The sequence below is a fragment of the Xenopus tropicalis genome, chromosome 5 (assembly GCF_000004195.4).
Source record: "Xenopus tropicalis strain Nigerian chromosome 5, UCB_Xtro_10.0, whole genome shotgun sequence".
Classification (NCBI taxonomy): Eukaryota; Metazoa; Chordata; class Amphibia; order Anura; family Pipidae; genus Xenopus; species Xenopus tropicalis.
In genome coordinates this window covers 156,839,062-156,859,663 of record NC_030681.2, presented here as the reverse complement: position 1 = coordinate 156,859,663, position 20,602 = coordinate 156,839,062, and the positions used below count along the sequence as shown (strand labels likewise).

The 20,602-nt window shown below is 43.9% G+C and overlaps 1 protein-coding gene across 1 annotated transcript in view; it reads left to right on the top strand.

The window, feature by feature from the left end:
• The window catches only part of LOC116411017 (vomeronasal type-2 receptor 26-like), a 54,138-nt gene extending 34,741 nt beyond the window's left edge, over positions 1-19,397 (top strand). The window contains exons 2-4 of the mRNA XM_031902782.1: positions 13,530-13,754; positions 14,492-14,615; positions 18,499-19,397. Of these exons, the coding sequence (XP_031758642.1) occupies positions 13,530-13,754; positions 14,492-14,615; positions 18,499-19,397 (1,248 nt within the window). The remainder of the gene's footprint in view (positions 1-13,529; positions 13,755-14,491; positions 14,616-18,498) is intronic.
• The last annotated feature ends 1,205 nt before the right edge of the window (positions 19,398-20,602 follow it).

Here is a 20,602-nt window from a genome sequence, read left to right as displayed (position 1 = left end):
ACTCTGCAGCTCCAACCCGGCCCAAGGAAAGTCTCCCATAGGGCTCAATGGCACTCTGCAGCTCCAACCCGGCCCAAGGAAAGTCTCCCATAGGGCTCAATGGCACTCTGCAGCTCCAACCCGGCCCAAGGAAAGTCTCCCATAGGGCTCAATGGCACTCTGCAGCTCCACCCCGGCCCAAGGAAAGTCTCATAGGGTTCAATGGCACTCTGCAGCTCCAACCCGGCCAAGGAAAGTCTCCCATAGGGCTCAATGGCACTCTGCAGCTCCAACCCGGCCCAAGGAAAGTCTCCCATAGGGCTCAATGGCACTCTGCAGCTCAACCCGGCCCAAGGAAAGTCTCCCATAGGGCTCAATGGCACTCTGCAGCTCCACCCGACCCAAGGAAAGCCTCCCATAGGGCTCAATGGCACTCTGCAGCTCCAACCCGCCCAAGGAAAGTCTCCCATAGGCTCAATGGAACTCTGCAGCTCCAACCCGGCTCAAGGAAAGTCTCCCATAGGGCTCAATGGCACTCTGCAGCTCCAACCCGGCCCAAGGAAAGTCTCCCATAGGGCTCAATGGCACTCTGCAGCTCCAACCCGGCCCAAGGAAAGTCTCCCATAGGGCTCAATGGCACTCTGCAGCTCCAACCCGGCCCAAGGAAAGTCTCCCATAGGGCTCATGGCACTCTGCAGCTCCAACCCGGCCAAAGGAAAGTCTCCATAGGGCTCAATGGCACTCTGCAGCTCCAACCCAGCCCAAGGAAAGTCTCCCATAGGGCTCATGGCACTCTGCAGCTCCACCCGGCCCAAGGAAAGTCACCCATAGGGCTCAATGGCACTCTGCAGCTCCAACCCGGCCAAAAAGAAATGTCTCCCATAGGGCTCAATGGCACTCTGCAGCTCCAACCCGGCCCAAGGAAGTCACCCATAGGGCTCAATGGCAACTCTGCAGCTCCAACCCGGCCAAAGGAAAGTCTCCCATAGGGCTCAATGGCACTCTGCAGCTCCAACCGGCCAAAGGAAAGTCACCCATAGGCTCAATGGCACTCTGCAGCTCCAACCCAGCCCAAGGAAAGTCTCCCATAGGGCTCAATGGCACTCTGCAGCTCCAACCTGGCCCAAGGAAAGTCTCCCTTAGGGCTCAATGGCACTCTGCAGCTCCAACCCAGCCCAAGGAAAGTCTACCATAGGGCTCAATGGCACTCTGCAGCTCCAACCCAGCCCAAGGAAAGTCTCCCATAGGGCTCAATGGCACTCTGCAGCTCCAACCTGGCCCAAGGAAAGTCTCCCATAGGGCTCAATGGCACTCTGGCAGCTCCAACCCGGCCAAAGGAAAGTCTCCCATAGGGCTCAATGGCACTCTGCAGCTCCAACCCGGCCCAAGGAAAGCCTCCCATAGGTCTCAATGGCACTCTGCAGCTCCAACCCGGCCAAGGGAAAGTCACCCATAGGGCTCAATGGCACTCTGCAGCTCCCAACCCGGCCCAAGGAAAGTCTCCCATAGGGCTCAATGGCACTCTGCAGCTCCAACCCGGCCCAAGAAAGTCTCCCATAGGGCTCAATGGCACTCTGCAGCTCCAACCCGGCCCAAGGAAAGTCTCCCATAGGGCTCAATGGCACTCTGCAGCTAGGGTAGGGTTTGGGGCGCATTTACTAAACCACAATATTTTTATGGTTAAAATAACTATAGAAAAAAATTTGTAGTATCCACGATAATTCGAAAATGCCATGAAAATTATTTTTTGGTCATACGAAAATATTGTGTTTGAGTTCCGAAAGTAACGAAATTTTGGGATCCGTTCGTAAACGGTGCGAAAATCTTTCTGGCTTTGAAACCTTCAATGTATGATTTTGTAAGTCTCCCATAGGGCTCAATGGCACTCTGCAGCTCCAACCTGGCCCAAGGAAAGTCTCCCATAGGGCTCAATGGCACTCTGCAGCTCCAACCCGGCCCAAGGAAAGTCTCCCATAGGGCTCAATGGCACTCTGCAGCTCCAACCCGCCCAAGGGAAGTCACCCATAGGGCTCAATGGACTCTGCAGCTCCAACCTGGCCCAAGGAAAGTCTCCCATAGGGCTCAATGGCACTCTGCAGCTCCAAACCCGGCCCAAGGAAAGTCACCCATAGGGCTCAATGGCACTCTGCAGCTCCAACCCGGCCCAAGGAAAAGTCTCCCATAGGGCTCAATGGCACTCTGCAGCTCCAACCCGGCCCAAGGAAAGTCTCCCATAGGCTCAATGGCACTCTGCAGCTCCAACCCGGCCCAAGGGAAGTCACCCATAGGGCTCAATGGCACTCTGCAGCTCCAACCTGGCCAAGGAAAGTCTCCATAGGGCTCAATGGCACTCTGCAGCTCCAACCCGGCCCAAGGGAAAGTCACCCATAGGGCTCAATGGCACTCTGCAGCTCCCAACCCGGCCAAAGAAAGTCTCCCATAGGGCTCAATGGCACTCTGCAGCTCCAACCCGGCCCAAGGCAAAGTCACCCATAGGGCTCAATGGGCACTCTGCAGCTCCACCCGGCCAAAGGAAAGTCTCCCATAGGGCTCAATGGCACTCTGCAGCTCCAACCGGCCCAAGGGAAGTCTCCCATAGGCTCAATGGCACTCTGCAGCTCCAAACCCGGCCCAAGAAGTCTCCCATAGGCTCAATGGCACTCTGCAGCTCAAACCCGGCCCAAGGAAAGTATCCCATAGGCTCAATGGCAACTCTGCAGCTCCAACCCGGCCCAAGGAAAAGTCTCCCATAGGGTTCAATTGCACTCTGCAGCTCCAATCCCAGCCCAAGGAAAGTCTCCCATAGGGCTCAATGGCACTCTGCAGCTCCAACCTGGCCCAAGGAAAGTCTCCCATAGGGCTCAATGGCACTCTGCAGCTCCAACCCGGCCAAAGGAAAGTCTCCTATAGGGCTCAATGGCACTCTGCAGCTCCAACCTGGCCCAAGGAAAGTCTCCTATAGGGCTCAATGGCACTCTGCAGCTCCAACCCGGCCAAGGAAAGTCTCCCATAGGGTTCAATGCACTCTGCAGCTCAACCAGCCCAAGGGAAAGTCTCCCATAGGGCTCAATGGCACTCTGCAGCTCCAACCCGGCCCAAGGAAAGTCTCCCATAGGGCTCAATGGCACTCTGCAGCTCCAACCCGGCCAAAGGAAAGTCTCCTATAGGGCTCAATGGCACTCTACAGCTCCAACCTGGCCCAAGGAAAGTCTCCCATAGGGCTCAATGGCACTCTGCAGCTCCAACCCGGCCAAAGGAAAGTCTCCCATAGGGCTCAATGGCACTCTGCAGCTCCAACCCAGCCCAAGGAAAGTCTCCCATAGGGCTCAATGGCACTCTGCAGCTCCAACCCGCCCAAGAAAGTCACCCATAGGGTTCAATGGCACTCTGCAGCTCCAACCCGGCCAAGGAAGTCCCCTGGGCTCAATGGCACTCTGCAGCTCCAACCCAGCCCAAGGAAAGTCTCCCATAGGCTCAATGGCACTCTGCAGCTCCAACCTCGCCCAAGGAAAGTCTCCCATAGGGCTCAATGGCACTCTGCAGCTCCAACCCGGCCCAAGGAAAGTCACCCATAGGGCTCAATGGCACTCTGCAGCTCCAACCCGGCCCAAGGAAAGTCTCCCATAGGGCTCAATGGCACTCTGCAGCTCCAACCCGGCCAAAAGATAGTCACAATACCAAAGCTTGAATGAATTCCAAAATAGTCATAATCTTTGCGAAAAATATGATATTTTTGAGGAAGTTAACGGAAACCACGAAAAAAGTTGTGGAATTTTAACAATATTTTCGTGGACATTACGAAAAGTTCTATAAATCTGAAGAAACACGAATTTTTCTCAAAAAAACCCAAAACATTTCGGTTTAATGATTGGCCCCTAAGTTTCAGACTGACAGTTTGGGTACCAGAGGGCACATTCCCGTATATTTAGGATCTTTTCATTATCTGAGTACAGTTTTACACGTATGAAAGTGTCTTTGCCTGAATCTCACATTTGCTAGAAATACTCACATTATCTCTGTATTTAACCTCATTAATTGATTGGGATAATTAAACCTCTCTCCCTACATAACAGAATCTCATTCAGACGCTATCGCCACCTACTAGTTTTCATTTATACGATTGGGGAGATCAATAAGGACCCGGAGATCCTGCCTAATGTTACTTTAGGCTATCAGATCTATGACTCCTGGGCCTCGGGAATGATATCTTTTGCAAGTGCTTTCGGCATCCTGTCTGGAACAGAACGACCAATCCCAAATTACAGCTGCTGGAATAACAGGAAGGTTGTGGGGTTCATAGGAGACTTGTCTTCAGAATCATCTCTGTCCATCGCGCGGCTCGCAGGGATCTACAGGTACCCTCAGGTCTGTGCTGAAATAACATATTCCATAGACAGCTAGTAAATTCAACCTATTACTGACTTTTTCCTTCTTCAGTCTTTGAGTTGGGGAATGAGTTGGATTCAGTGTAATACTGGGCCTAATAGGGCCCGCCAAAGAACCAGACAGCAAGGGCTGTATGCAAAAGCTGAGTTGGCAGGCGAGAAATCCATATGCGCTATTTTCATTTTGGGGTCAGTACTTACCACAGCTGTTGGTATATCTATGCATATTGGGCATCAAACTGTTTTCTGAAATGTCATAGAAACCAATAACGTTAGGAAAGCTTTGCAGATTGGTACTTTGGTGTAGAAAGGACTCTTTACCCATATTGGATTTGTCAGAATATGTACTTTAAAAAAATATATGGTTTTCTGGGGGTCTCTGTATAGTTAGGGGGTGTTAAACACATAATACACTGACAGGGGGCTCTGTGTGCAAAAGCTGAGTTGGCAGGCGAGAAATCCATATGCGCTATTTTCATTTTGGGGTCAGTACACACCACAGACTTTGGAATATCTATGCATATTGGGCACAAACTGTTCAGTAGGCCTCTGGTGTTCCTATTTGGGGTGATTTGCTATGATTTGTATGCAAGAAATTGTGTGAGATTAATGTGGCAATTTTCAAAATTTTTTGGTGATTTTCTGAAATGTCATAAAAACAATTAACTTTAGGAAAGCTTTGCAGATACTTTGGAGTAGAAAGGACTCTTTACCCATGTTGGGAGTTTGTCAGAATGTGCACTTTCCAAAACTATATTGTTTTCAGGGGTCACCCTACATTTCTGCAGCTTCTATCCCACATAAAACTGCCATGTGTTTATGAATTAGGTAAAGATAAGCCATGAAATTAGTGTGCACAAGGTATATTTTGATAAACCTATGTACCGTGGGCATCAAACTGTTCAGTAGACCTCTGGAGTTCATATTTAGGGGGTTTTATATGGTTACCTAATTAACTGTAAAATAAGATGCTGCATATTGGAAGTTTTGAGGTCGTTTTTGGAAATGTCATAAAAATCAGCAAAGTTAGGAAAGCTTTGGTACTTTGGAGTTGAAAGACATGGGTACCCATTTTGAATTCAGGGGAATGTTGATTTTGCTGGAGCTGAAATGACAGAAATGGTTGATCATATGGGGGTTTGTTCCCATTGGGGCCCCTACATGCCACATACTTAGCTAAATCTATACATATTGGGCATCAAACTGTTCAGGGGACCCCTGGCGTTCAAATTTAGGGTGTTTTATCTTGGTACCTAACACTATGTGGGAGATAAGATGCTGCAAAGTGGAAGCTTTGAGGGGATTTTTGGAAATGTCATCAAAATTGCTAACTTTATAAAAGCTGTGTGGCTTGGTACTTTGGAGTAGAAAGATATTGGTACCCATTTTAGATTTGGGGGAATGTGTACTTGCCAAAAATATATGACTTTCTGGGGTGAGTGTACTTTTTAGTAGCTTTATCCCACATAAATGATGTAAATGTGTTGATTTTGCTGGAGCTGAAATGACAGAAATGATTAATCATATGGGGGTATGTTCCCATTGGGGCCCCTACATGCCACATACTTAGGTAAACCTATACATATTAGGCATCAAACTGTTCAGGGGACCCCTGGCATTCATATTTAGGGTGTTTTATCTGGTTACTTTATGACCTGTAGGAGATAAGATACTATAGACTGGAAGCTTTGAAGCGATTTTTAAAAAATTCAAAAATTTTGATAAAAACCAATAACTTTAGGAAAGCATTGCAACTTCATAGTTTGGAGTAGACAGACAGTTTTGCCTATTCTGATTTCCTTAGAATCTGTTCTTTCCAAAAATGTATAATTTTATGGGATAAACCTTCTGTTAGTGGAATTTTTGGCCTTGAAATCTAAAGTATGCAGCTTTCTGGAGCAGAGCTTCAGAAATTTGGTAGCGTACTGCTGGGAGTTTTACAAGTAAGAAATCTCCATAAAACTATATATATTTGGTATTGGCACGTTCAAGACACATGGGACTTTCCAGTCCTTGTATAAAGCCCCCCCGGGGAAATTCCTAAAATGAAACAGGGCAAAATGTCCAAAAACTATTTGGCAGTGCAAGTTCCACTTTGACCAAAACGGCTGGCAGTGAAAGGATTAAATCATATTTTATTAGACTTAAGGTATGGAGATCACCATTATGTAAGGATCCCTTATCCAGAAAACACCAGGTCCTGGGCATTCTGAATAACATGGCACATACCTGTAATAAGTATGAAATTTGCTATTCCCATATCTGTTTCTTATTTTATTTTGGAAGAAATGGGTATTTTTCTTGTATCTACAGATCAGTTACGGCTCTGCTGATCCCATATTTAATAACAGACTAGAGTTTCCGTCTTTCTACCGAATGATCCCCAATGAGTTATCTGAAATTGATGCTATAATGAGCCTGATTAGGCATTTTGGCTGGAAATGGGTTGGACTTATTGTATCAAATGATGACACTGGGAACAGGGCCAATAAGAGGCTGCAAGAAGCAATGAGCAAAGATGGCGTCTGTTTGGCCTTCCTCATTATACTCAGAGATTGGACTCAATGTAATCGGGTATATGTCATGGAAATTAGAAAAACATTTTACAGAAGCTCGGCCAATGTGATCATTCTTTTTCTCAGTTCACAGTCTGTTTCCTATATTTCTGTATTATTTAATGATGAAAAAATTCCTCATAAAATATGGATTGCAACCTCATCTCTCTCCCTTATATCTGAGCTGAAATATTTACCAGCATTAGTAACTTTCAATGGCACTTTGGTAATTTCCTTGCAACAAGGGGAGATTCCTGGTTTTAAGCAGTTTTTCTATTCCTTAAATCCATATAAATATCAACGGGATACTTTTTTCCCATATATTTGGGGACTATTATTTGATTGCACCTTTTCAGACACAGACACCTCACGTAAAAATTGTACCGGGAATGAAACATTTAATGATACAGTTCTGGAATTCTATGAAACATTTAATTACAGAATAGCTTATGGGGTTTACACTGCAGTTTACACAATGGCTCACACTCTCCATGAACTGTACGGCACAATGACACGTTCCCCTAAATCAGCAGAGAGCCTACACATGTACTTTAAGCAATGGCAGGTACGTTCCTTTGTACAGTTATGGGAATTATACTGTGTGTTAATTGATACAGACACGAGATTCTCTGCACTTACCCATATCATAGAATAGTAACATGTTGTGCCCACAGCTACTGAAGTGCCCTCCCCTTTAACCCTTTTACTGCCAGCCATTTTGGTCAAAGCGGAACTTGTATTGCCAGACAGTTTTTGAACATTTTGCACTGTTTGATTTTAGGGGTCTTTCCTCGGGGGGACTTTTAGTTTACCCAGGAAAACAATATATCGTTTTTTTTCAGAAAAACCTAAGCTTTCAAATTATGGTAGAATTTTTCTGTAATTCCAATTCTGTAACAAGATATAGGCTTCTAAATGTCTAAAAATGCAAAAAAAATCAAATTTTCCATAATATAAACACACATACTAAAAACAAAAATTATTTTATGCATGAAAATACAACTGATTTGGAAAGCCCCATGTCTCCTGCACGTGCCAAAACCGAATATATATAGTTTTATGGAGATTTCTCACTTGCATAGGTCAAAAACTCCCAGCAGTACCCTACCAAATTTCCAAAGCACTGCTCCAGAAAGCTGCATACTTTAGATTTCAAGGCCAAAAATTCCACTAACAGAAGGTTTATCCCAGAAAATTGTACATTTTTGGAAAGAACAGATTCTGGGGAATACAGAATAGGCCCAACTGTCTGTCTACTCCAAACTATCAAGTCGCAATGCTTTCCTAAAGTTATTGGTTTTTATCAAAATTTGTGATTTTTTTTTAAAAATCGCTTCAAAGCTTCTAGTCTATAGTATCTTATCTCTTACATGTCATAAAGTAACCAAATAAAACACCCTAAATATGAATGCCAGGGGTCCACTGAACAGTTTGATGCCCAATATGTATAGGTTTCCATAAGTATGTGACATGTAGGGGCCCCAATGGGAACATACCCCCATATGATTAATCATTTCTGTTATTTCAGCTCCAGCAAAATCAACACATTTACATCATTTATGTGGGATAAAGCTACTAAAAAGTATGCTCACCCAAGAAAGTCATATATTTTTGGAAAGTACACATTCCCCCGAATCTAAAATGGGTACCCATGTCTTTCTACTCCAAAGTACCAAGCCACACAGCTTTTATAAAGTTAGCAATTTTGATGACATTTCCAAAAATCCCCTCAAAGCTTCCACTTTGCAGCATCTTATCTCCTACATAACATTAGGTACCAAGATAAAACAGCCTAAATTTGAACACTAGGGGTCCACTGAACAGTTTGATGCCCAATATGTATAGGTTTCCATAAGTATGTGGCATGTAGGGGCCCCAATGTAACATAGTAACATAGTAAGTTGGGTTGAAACAAGACATACGTCCATCAAGTTCAACCATAATGCCTATATATAACCTGCCTAACTACTAGTTGATCCAGAGGAAGGCAAAAAACCCCATCTGAAGCCTCTCTAATTTGCTGCAGAGGGGAAAAAATTCCTTCCTGACTCCAAGATGGCAATCGGACCAGTCCCTGGATCAACTATGTGAACATACCCCCATATGATTAATCATTTCTGTTATTTCAGCTCCAGCAAAATCAACACATTTACATCATTTATGTGGGATAATGCTACAAAAAAAGTACACTCACCCCAGAAAGCCATATATTTTTGGAAAGTACACATCCCCCCGAATCTATAATGGGAAAAAACTTCTTTTTGCTCCAAAGTACCAAGCTAACATCAGTTTGAAGAGAAATGGCACGCACTCCTTGGTCCACTAAAACTTGTCTTTATTGTAGAGATCTTAAAACAAAAAGTACCAAGCTGTAAAGCTTTCCTAAGATTGCAGATTTATATGATATTTACAAAATCGCATAAAAATGTTGCAATTTGCCGTATTTATCTCTCACAATTTCTTGATAAAGATCAGATAAAGGCAAATCACCCCAAATAGGAACACCTATGGTCTACTGAACAGGTTGATGCCCAATATGCATAGATATACCAAAGTCTGTGGTATGTACTGACCCCAAAATGAAAATAGCGCATATGGATTTCACGCCTGCCAACTCAGCTTTTGCACACAGAGCCCCCTGTCAGTGTATTATGTGCCAAAACTTCCCCTAACTATACAGAGACCCCCACAAAACCATATATTTTTGGAAAGTACACATTCTGACAAATCCGACAAGGGTAAAGAGTCCTTTCTACACCAAAGTACCAACCTGCAAAGCTTTCCTAAAGTTATTGGTTTTTATGACATTTCAGAAAATCGCCTAAAAATGTTGCAATTTGCCGCATTAATCTCACACAATTTCTTGCGTACAAAGGCAAGTCACCCCAAATAGGAACACCTAAGGTCTGCTAAACAGTTTGATGCCCAATATGCATAGATATACCAAAGTCTGTGGAATGTACTGACCCCAAAATGAAAATAGCGCATAAGGATTTCTCGCCTGCCAACTCAGCTTTTGCACACAGAGCCCCCTGTCAGCGAATGATGTGCCGTAACCCCCCCTAACTATACACAGACCCCCAGAAAACCATATATTTTTGGAAAGTACACATTCTGATGAATTCAAAATTGGCAAAGTTGTTTTTGTACACCAAAGTTACACCTGGCAAAGCTACGCTAAAAACAGATTAGGAACACTTATACAGGGATAAAATGCAATAAAACCACAAAAATTATTCAAATCAGTGAAACAACAAAATAAGTCGCATGACAGTGTAATTAGTGGTCAGAATATCTGATCCAATAGTCACGCTGTCAAAATAAACTGTTTTTAGATAAAAGAAACCAAAAACAAAGTGGTAAAATGAAAAAAAAAACAAAAAAACCCCAAAACAAAGTGTTTGTGTATACATGTGTGTACATGTGTAAAAGTTGTGTGACAGTGTGTAAGTGTGTATATGAGTGTAAATAAGTGTATAAAAGTGTGAAAAATGGGAAAAAAAACTGCTAAAATGTGTTCTGTAAGTGTGTATAAATGTATGTAAGTGTGTATAAATGTATGTAAGTGTGTGTGTAAGTGTGTAAATGCAAAAAAAACCAAACACCTTACCTGTCCTGAAGACCCGATTGCCTCCTCCTCCAGTGGGCCGGCGCTAGGGGGAGAGACAGGAAGCAGGAAGCAGCAGACGCGATCGCATCGCGTCTGCTGCTTCCTGGAGGGTCCTGCGACACGATCGCTTCACAGGACCCTCATGACAGCCCCCCTGGCACGTTGCCCAGGGGGGCTGTCATTGATAGAAACTCTCTGCAGCCTTTAAATGCCAACGACGTATGAGACACGTCATTGGCATTTAAGCCCTTTTACTGCCACGATGTATCCCATACATCATTGGCAGTAAAAGGTTAAACCAAACAGGCGATTGTTTGTCCATTTATTGTAATATAGTCAAGCTGCCCAACTGTGTCCCACTCACCCCCGGTCTGGCCTGTCCTACACTCACTCACCCCCGGTCTGGCCTGTCCTACACTCACTCACCCCCGGTCTGGCCAGTCCTACACTCACTCACCCCCGGTCTGGCCTGTCCTACACTCACTCACCCCCGGTCTGGCCAGTCCTACACTCACTCACCCCCGGTCTGGCCTGTCCTACACTCACTCACCCCCGGTCTGGCCTGTCCTACACTCACTCACCCCTGGTCTGGCCTGTCCTACACTCACTCACCCCCGGTCTGGCCAGTCCTACACTCACTCACCCCCGGTCTGGCCTGTCTTACACTCACTCACCCCCGGTCTGGCCTGTCTTACACTCACTCACCCCCGGTCTGGCCTGTCCTACACTTACTAACCCCCGGTCTGGCCTGTCCTACACTCACTCACCCCCGGTCTGGTCTGTCCTACACTCACTCACCCCCGGTCTGGCCTGTCCTACACTCACTCACCCCCGGTCTGGCCTGTCCTACACTCACTCACCCCTGGTCTGGCCTGTCCTACACTCACTCACCCCCGGTCTGGCCTGTCCTACACTCACTCACCCCCGGGCTGGCCTGTCCTACACTCACTCACCCCCGGTCTGGCCTGTCCTACCCTTACTCACCCCCGGTCTGGCCCGTCCTACACTCACTCACCCCCGGTCTGGCCCGTCCTACACTCACTCACCCCCGGTCTGGCCTGTCCTACACTCACTCACCCCCGGTCTGGCCTGTCCTACACTCACTCACCCCCGGTCTGGCCTGTCCTACACTCACTTACCCCCGGTCTGGCCTGTCCTACACTCACTCACCCCCGGTCTGGCCTGTCCTACACTCACTCACCCCCAGTCTGGCCTGTCCTACACTCACTCACCCCCGGTCTGGCCTGTCTTACACTCACTCACCCCCGGTCTGGCCTGTCCTACACTCACTCACCTCTGGTCTGGCCTGTCCCACACTCACTCACCCCTGGTCTGGCCTGTCCCACACTCACTCACCCCCGGTCTGGCCTGTCCTACTCTCACTCACCCCCGGTCTGGCCCCTCCTACACTCAACCCCGGTCTGGCCCGTCCTACACTCACTCACCCCCGGTCTGGCCTGTCCTACACTCACTCACCCCCGGTCTGTCCAGTCCTACACTCACTCACCCCCGGTCTGGCCAGTCCTACACTCACTCGCACCCGGTCTGGCCAGTCCTACACTCACTCGCACCCGGTCTGGCCTGTCCTACACTCATTCGCACCCGGTCTGGCCTGTCCTACACTCACTCACCCCCGGTCTGGCCTGTCCTACACTCACTCACCCCCGGTCTGGCCTGTCCTACACTCACTCACCCCCGGTCTGGCCTGTCCTACACTCACTCACCCCCGGTCTGGCCTGTCCAACACTCACTCTTATCTGATTTCATATGAATTCTACTGCTTCATTCCTTTTTACAATTAATACATTTTGCCTGCAACTTGCTTTCCAAGGTTAAAAATTTGAAATTATTGTCCTTTTTAATAGTCACTACTGGTAGACAACTTACTGAAGGTTATTGTTTGCACAAGTTTGTAAGATTCTGTAAGATTTGTGATATGGTCCATGAGTGATTTTTGGCTGATGTATGTAATATTTATTTTAATGTACTTTTAATTTCTTTATTTCCCTTTGTGCTACATTTAGGGGAAACACTGTCCATGTGTTATTTTATGCAGATTTAAAGTTAATGGAGATGATTTTATAATAATAGTGGGGTGACAGTTACCCCAATCTGTAACCTTGTTATGGGCTAAGGGGGCCCAGCCTGAAGGCCAGTTAGGGGGGGATTTGGGGTGAGTGCTTATTTGTGCCCTGGGTACCCCTGGAACTATAGCAGGGTGACTGTTACCCCAATGTTTCTATATATCTGTAACCTTGTTATGGGCTAAGGGGGCCCAGCCTGAAGGCCAGTTAGGGGGGGATTTGGGGTGAGTGCTTATTTGTGCCCTGGGTACCCCTGGAACTATAGCGGGGTGACTGTTACCCCAATGTTTCTATATATCTGTAACCTTGTTATGGGGTAAGGGGGCCCAGCCTGAAGGCCAGTTAGGGGGGGATTTGGGGTGAGTGCTTATTTGTGCCCTGGGTACCCCTGGAACTATAGCGGGGTGACTGTTACCCCAATGTTTCTATATATCTGTAACCTTGTTATGGGCTAAGGGGGCCCAGCCTGAAGGCCAGTTAGGGGGATTTGGGGTGAGTGCTTATTTGTGCCCTGGGTACCCCTGGAACTATAGCGGGGTGACTGTTACCCCAATGTTTCTATATATCTGTAACCTTGTTATGGGCTAAGGGGGCCCAGCCTGAAGGCCAGTTAGGGGGGGATTTGGGGTGAGTGCTTATTTGTGCCCTGAGTACCCCTGGAACTATAGCAGGGTGACTGTTACCCCAATGTTTCTATATATCTGTAACCTTGTTATGGGCTAAGGGGGCCCAGCCTGAAGGCTAGTTGGGGGGGATTTGGGGTGTGTGCTTATTTGTGCCCTGGGTACCCCTGGAACTATAGCAGGGTGACTGTTACCCCAATGTTGATATAGACTGAACTATATATATATATAAGAATAAAGTGTTTCATAATAATGTAATTTCTAACTATATGTACCTTTAAATATTTTTGCAGCTAAATGCATTGATGCCACATGTGACATTTAGAACGTCTTCTGGGGACAAAATATACTTTAAAGACAATGGAAACCCACAAGCCCGTTATGATATACTGAAATGGTACTTCTTAGAAATAGGAAACAAAAAAAGTATAAAGGTTGGAAGCTTTGATGGATCTGAATCTGATGGGAAACTATTTGTCAATGACAGCGCCAATCTCTGGGGCCCGTACTTTTCTGAGGTAACAGCACCGATACAATCTGTTTTCCCTGTGTGTAAGTATAAGGAAGCCACATTGGGATTTGGATACAAACCCTCTTTGATAAAAATAAAATAAAATTCACCAAAACATATCTGGGTTGAAACAAACCCTTTATTTCTTTCAGGTTTATGTTTCCCCTCCACTACTCTAGGGGCAATATGTTATGTATTATGTTTCAAGCTCTATATTAGTGTTTCAGATTTAGGGGTACCCAAGCTATATGTCCATTTATGTACCATGTGGCCATCATTCTTGATTTGCAGGCCATGTTAGGGGGCTCCCCATTAAGCCCCTGCAGGCAGAGCATTCCTGCAGTTGGTCTCAGAACTGTTAGTTCCCATGGATGCCCTTCTCCAGGAGACACTGATTGGCTGCTGAGGATAGGGGAGCAACTCATGGCTCCAACATTAGTGCAGGTAGGATTGCACCTGGTGTGCAAAGAGTAGGCACTTGTATATACAGAGATACCAAATGCAGGGACCTCAGTTGCAAAGGGGCAACGTTATTCATCTTCATTTCTAAATCCCAGCCAGTAAGAAAATTACTTATGTGTTTATAGAAACTAATAATATTGTTGATAAAGCACAGAACTTAGTAATTAAAATTCAAAAGACGGTTCCTTTTTTGTGATGCAAATAATACATTTATTAGCACAATTGCTTAATGCTCATCATTATTATTCTTCTTGAAATTCATGTTTCCATTCTACCCCACAGTTTGCCCATTCTCGCTGTAGCGAGCCCTGTAAGCCTGGATTCAGGAAAGCTAAAGTAGAAGGGGCGCCAAGTTGCTGTTATACCTGTGTACTGTGTGCCGATGGGGAGATGTCTAACATAACAGGTACGTCTGGTCTCAAAGGCAAAGGGTCTTTAATAAATCTAGAAGCAGGGGGGATGGTAACAGCTGGGAAACAAATGAAAAAATGAAAAAAAATATAAAACGTGTAGTTCCCTTTTAATTCTATTTCCTCATAAAAAAACATAAGATCTAGATACTTTGGCCCATGCCTCACAGAGCTGCTGTACACTCTGATTAACTCTGATTGCATTTCCAAGCAATGGACATTTTCCAGAGAATAACATATTTATCAGCCTTATTTAAACCAACCCAGATATCGCTGGGGTCAAGGTATCAACTAAGAAGTTTCAACTTTTTTTGCTGATGATGTTTTATCATAACTTACCCCCTGCTTTCCCTGCATATAATATGATTTCAAAGTTGTTCCATGGTTTGAACAAACCAAAATGATTCTACAAAAATTGTCCAAGTCTGGGAGAACCATTGAAAATACTAAGTTATCGACTGGGACCCTAAAGGTGGCCAGACATGGTTAGAGCTGCTTGTTTGGCGAGGTCACCAAATGAGCTGAGCTTTTCCCGATATACGCGCCTAAATTGGAATATATCAGGATAATATTGGGCCCTAGGGCAAAACGATTGAATGGAAGCTGCAGTCATAGGCACTGTCTGACAAAGGACAGCATCAATGAGCTGTTGAGGTTCCCAATCCAACGGAAAATAAAATCAATAATAAAATTTAGGCCAGATATCAGTCGGGTAGACCCATTGAGAGTGCCCATGGTCCATTAGTAAATTTACTTTTTCTTTGTCTAGACATCTTCTAACAGTATGGTCAGTAGATTGTCCCAAGCCGAGCTCAAGGCCCGGGAGGGAGTGCATGATAAGAGCTGATATATTGAGAGGAGCAGAAGAATGAATTAATCTGAAAGACAGCATAAGAATTTTGTATTTAATGTGCCACTTGACCTGAAGCCAGGAGACAGATTTTCATGGTGAGATGGAGGGGAATCATTTAAAAGCGGATGAGATCATGTAGGGAGCTGCAGTGAGGATTGAGTTTAAGTGGGTGAAGATGTGATTCAACAGTATGAGAGCCTGTACAAGTGTTTTAGGAGTGGAGGGGCAGAGGAGGGGGCGTATTTTCACAATGTTTCTTAGAAAGAAGTGGCATGTTCTAATAAAGGATGCAATGTGGACTGAAAATGTGAGAGATGGGTCTAAGGTGACCTGCCTTGGGGAACTAGATGGAGGGTGACATTTTTAACTGTAATGTTAAACTAAAGGGGCCGAAAAGATGGTTGTATACAGAAAGTTCCACGGCCAGTTGGAGACAGAGGAGAGAAGGAATTATATTCAGGGACTGGGAGGAGTCAAAGGGTGCTCTATGAAGCTTTGTAACGATGGTCATATGAAGAGACAGGAAGTGATTATGTTGCAGTCTGAGGTTTGAGCATTGAACTGATCAGAGAGAAAAGGTGCTATAGGTTAGATTTATGCATGTTAATGAGTTAAGAGTAGTTATATTTTTAGCCTGAAAGAGAGTAGTGGTGAACTAGAGAGGAGAAACTTGTGGTGAAGAAAGTCAGGTAGTGCAAGATATTTCCTCCATTTTCGTTCAGATAAGCAAGTGCATAAGCAAAGCAGGCGGGTGGTGGTGTTTAACTAGGGTCTGGGATTAGAAGCTTGTTTTTGGTGTGGGAGGAGAGGGGCATGAAGATCCAGGGAGGAAGTCAGAGCAGTGTTGTATTTAAGGTCAAGATAATCAGGGTCAAAGGAAGAAGTGTGCTAGGAGAGTGAAATATTGAGTGTGGATGCCAGGAATGGAAGTATAGTGGGGTGTAGCTTTCTCTATAATACCCTTTTAGTGGTAGGAGTGAGAAAGTGATAATGGAATAGATGATGGTCAGAGAAAGGGAAAGGAGATATTGTGAGTAGCTGGGGGTGCAGTGTTTGGTAAAAACACAGTGGCCATCAAGACAGTGGCCTTTTCCATGAGTGCTACCAAAGGTCCACTGTAGATGGCCATGGAAGTCACCCAGCAGGAGAGAGGAGTAGTCAGAGGACAGAAAGAATGTGAGCCATGTTTCAAAGTTAAAAAATACTCATTAACTAAGAATCCAAAAGTCTTTATTCTGGGCAGACCATTCCTCAAGCTTTTCAAACTTTTTTTAATTGTATCAAATCATGTTCTTGCTACTGCTCTCATGCCTATAGGAGCTACATGGAAATCTCCAGATTTATTGAGTTTAGCTGAAGGGCTGAACCAGGTTAACAGCAATAGGGTGTGTGAAGGGAGAAAAGCATCTTTGCAAAATAACTTAATAATGAATCCTTGATATTTAGAAATGGGGCCTATTTGGGAGCTCAAGGGCATTTCCACTTCTACTGTTTTCCCATAAGTAGACTTCCTACTTTTATCCTTCAAAATCAAAATTCAAGGCTGATCTCTTTCTTTTCTCTTTTTTTCCTTCTTCCACTGTTTTCTTTCGTCTTAACTTTTTCGCTTCACTTTTTACTTATCAAACACTATTTGTCTATTTTTGGACAATAACGTGAGTTCCTTAGGTTATTGTATGTGTTTTGCTAAATGTTATCCATAAAACTATTGGGCACATTTATCAAAGTTCAAGAGTGAAAAATGAAGTTTTTTGATTTATTGGACCTGTATTCAGTATTCCCACAGTTCTAAAGATTTCATATATTCATATGTTCTTTCGACACTGGAGATTTGATATTTGAGACTTGAATGTTCGAGATATAACAAAACCCTCACAACTTTTTAGTTGAAAAATTTTTCTAGGCAGTTTTGAGGTGACAAAGTTGCCCGGAGACAGCAAACATTTGAATATTCAAGTTTATTAATTCAAAAACCTTGATTTGACCTTGACTGTCCTTTCCTACAGGAAATGGTTAAAGACTGCAAAAAATCAATACAGGCTTACCAATTAAAACCCTCCCCATTTAGTCTGAAAGAGAGTTTTGACACAAGAATGGCTTTATACCCCCTTACCTGCCTCCTGTGCTTGCAAGAGTGGATAAGATCTGCAGAAGTTTTTCCTCATTGTGCATTTTCCAAATTGACTGGGAGCCACTGACTGCACTCATGTTCCACTCACACCACCTTGGCTTCAACAAGAGAGCTTCTACAGTAGGAACTCACACATCCCATCAATATCCAGGTGGTGTGTGATTCTCACATGTGGATCATGAGTGTGCAATCTGGCTTTCCTGGAAGTTTCCATGATGCCATTATCCTGTGTCAGTCAGTTGCCCAAGTCCTCTTCACCCGAGGAAAGGGCTAAGTGAATGTTCCCTTTCCCATCATTCAGTAGTGTCTTTATTAGTGTCTTTTTAGCATAAAACCATGTGAGAAACTGGCCAACATGTGTAAACTTACATTACCCATGTCTTTTTTAAATACAGTTACTAACTTATACCAAGAGACTTTCTTTTATTTGACAAATAAAAAAAAGATTTTCTATTTATAAGCGACAAATAAAACACACAGACAAATATAATGTTGGTGAGTTTACTAATACATTTTTTGTAAAAATCTAAAAATGTTACAAGAGATATTGATGAGAAATGTATTATATTTGTTTTTTTATCATCATTCAAAAATTTCTACTAAGTTACCCTAGGCCTAGGGTGCAGCAGAAATCCAGTCTGAGCATGCTCTTTAGCCTATAACAGCCCCTTTGCACCATAAAGTCCAGGTTTTGCTCAGTTGCCACCAAACACTTCTTGCATGAGGCTCCTGATGAGCCCCTATGGCCAGGTGAGGATGGCATACGGCAGATTGCATCTCAAAAAATTAATTGACAAAGAAATACTGTCTTAACAAAACAAGAATACGACAATTGACTATTTTTACAAAATGTCATCTAATATCTAATATCTAACTGTTCTTTTTTTTGCTACAGATGCCCCGAGTTGTATGAAATGCTCTAAATATGAAAAGTCAAATTCTGTTAGAAACAGCTGCTTCCCGAGGAATATAAATTACCTTTCCTATGGAGACCAACTGGGCGCTACTTTATCCTCCATCTCTGTAACATTCTCCATCTCTTGTGCTGTAATCCTGGGAATCTTTATAAAGTACCGCGAGACTCCTATAGTGAGAGACAACAACCGATATCTCAGCTGTCTCCTCCTCATCTCTCTCATGTTGTGTTTCCTCTGCACTTTATTATTCATTGGGCGCCCAACTCAGATATGTTGTCTCCTCCGACAAGTAACATTTGGAGTTGTATTTACTATTTCTGTTTCTTCTGTGTTGGCTAAAACTCTCACAGTTATTATTGCCTTCAATGCCACAAAGCCTGGGAGCAAGCTGAAGAAGTATGTAGGAACCCAACTGGCCATCATATTAGTCATTGTATGTTCTTTAGTTGAGATTGTCATCTCTGCTATGTGGATGGCCTCTAATCCTCCATTTCCAGAGGCTGATACTCTTTCTGACCCAGACTATATTATTCTGCTGTGTAATGAAGGATCAGGCTTTTTCCTATTTTGTATATTTGGATATATAGGAACATTGGCCCTACTAAGTTTCATTGCTGCATTTCTAGCCAAGGATTTCCCTGACCGATTTAATGAGGCTAAAAACATCACTTTCAGTATGTTGGGGTTCTGTAGCGTGTGGGGGGCATTTGTCCCTGCATACCTGAGCAGTAAGGGCAGTAGAATGGTGGCAGTTGAGATATTTGCCATCTTATCCTCCAGTGCTGGGTTATTGGGCTGTATATTCATTCCCAAGTGCTATATCATATTTCTAAGGCCTGAACTGAACAGAAAAGACAATGTTGTTAGAAAACAATAGAATTATTTATAGTTAAGAATTGTTTTGAATCATGGGGAGCATGAAGAAGAGAAATCTCTACAAAATAGGTTTGTCAATGTTACTTTTGTTTTGTTTTTTTACATAGTTACATGGTTAATTTGGGTTAAAAAAGGCAATGAAGTTTAAGCCCTCCAAATAACACCCAGTGTATCTCTCTCTCTTGGAGGTTTAAAGGAAAACTTCCATATTCGATGAAGGAGACACAGTTACATGGTTTGTACAAATGTAACCCTTTCTTGGCACACTCACTTATTTTGGGCTGTATATTTGCTTAAAACAGGAAATTTGGTCCCCTTTTGCAGATAAAAGGTACTGGGACTGGGATTTAGCGCAGTGCCGCCACCTAGTGGACACTGAGGAGCACACCTCAAGGGGATTTCCACTGGAATAATCACACACAGTTTGTAGCAAATATCAACTTTATATAACTGGGTGTAAAGATAAAGTAATTATAACTTGCAAAGAGTAATAAACCCTGTATTCAAAGGGATATATTGATAGATAACAGTTTTAGCTTATAAGAAATCATACCCTCTGTATAGGTGGGCCCGGGTGCTCATGCCCCAGGCCTTCAGCTTAGGGGGCCAGTAATAATGTCACAAATAGAGAGATGCTGGCAGGCACATCCGGAATCAAGAAGCAGAAAGTTGTCAGGAAGCAGCGTTTGTAAAAGAAGAACTTTCAGTTTATTTATCCATATATAAAAATCAAAAACATAGCCTTACGCGTTTCATACCAACAGGGTACTTAATTATAGGCTGAATAACAGTTTACAGATACACAATATGTAATGGTCAGGTGGCCAACCGGATCAAACAAAGGTTAGCCAATCACAAAGCTGAATCAATTAACATCAATAACATATACTTTGTAATTAGATTAAAAGGCAAGGTATGCAGGATACATTGTAAATAAAAGTAGTATCCCTCATTAGGCACAATAATATATTTAAACACAGTTTATTAGTAAATGGTATCCACCATTAGGCACAGATTGATAAATGTTATTAAGTAAAAAAAAACTGGAAAACTGGGCAGCAAACTGGAAAATGAGGTTCAATGTTGATAAGTGCAAAGTTATGCATTTTGGTAGAAATAATATAAACACAAACTATCTACTGAATGGGAGTGTGTTGGGGGATCCTTAATGGAGAAGGATCTAGGGGGTTTTGTAGATAACAACTT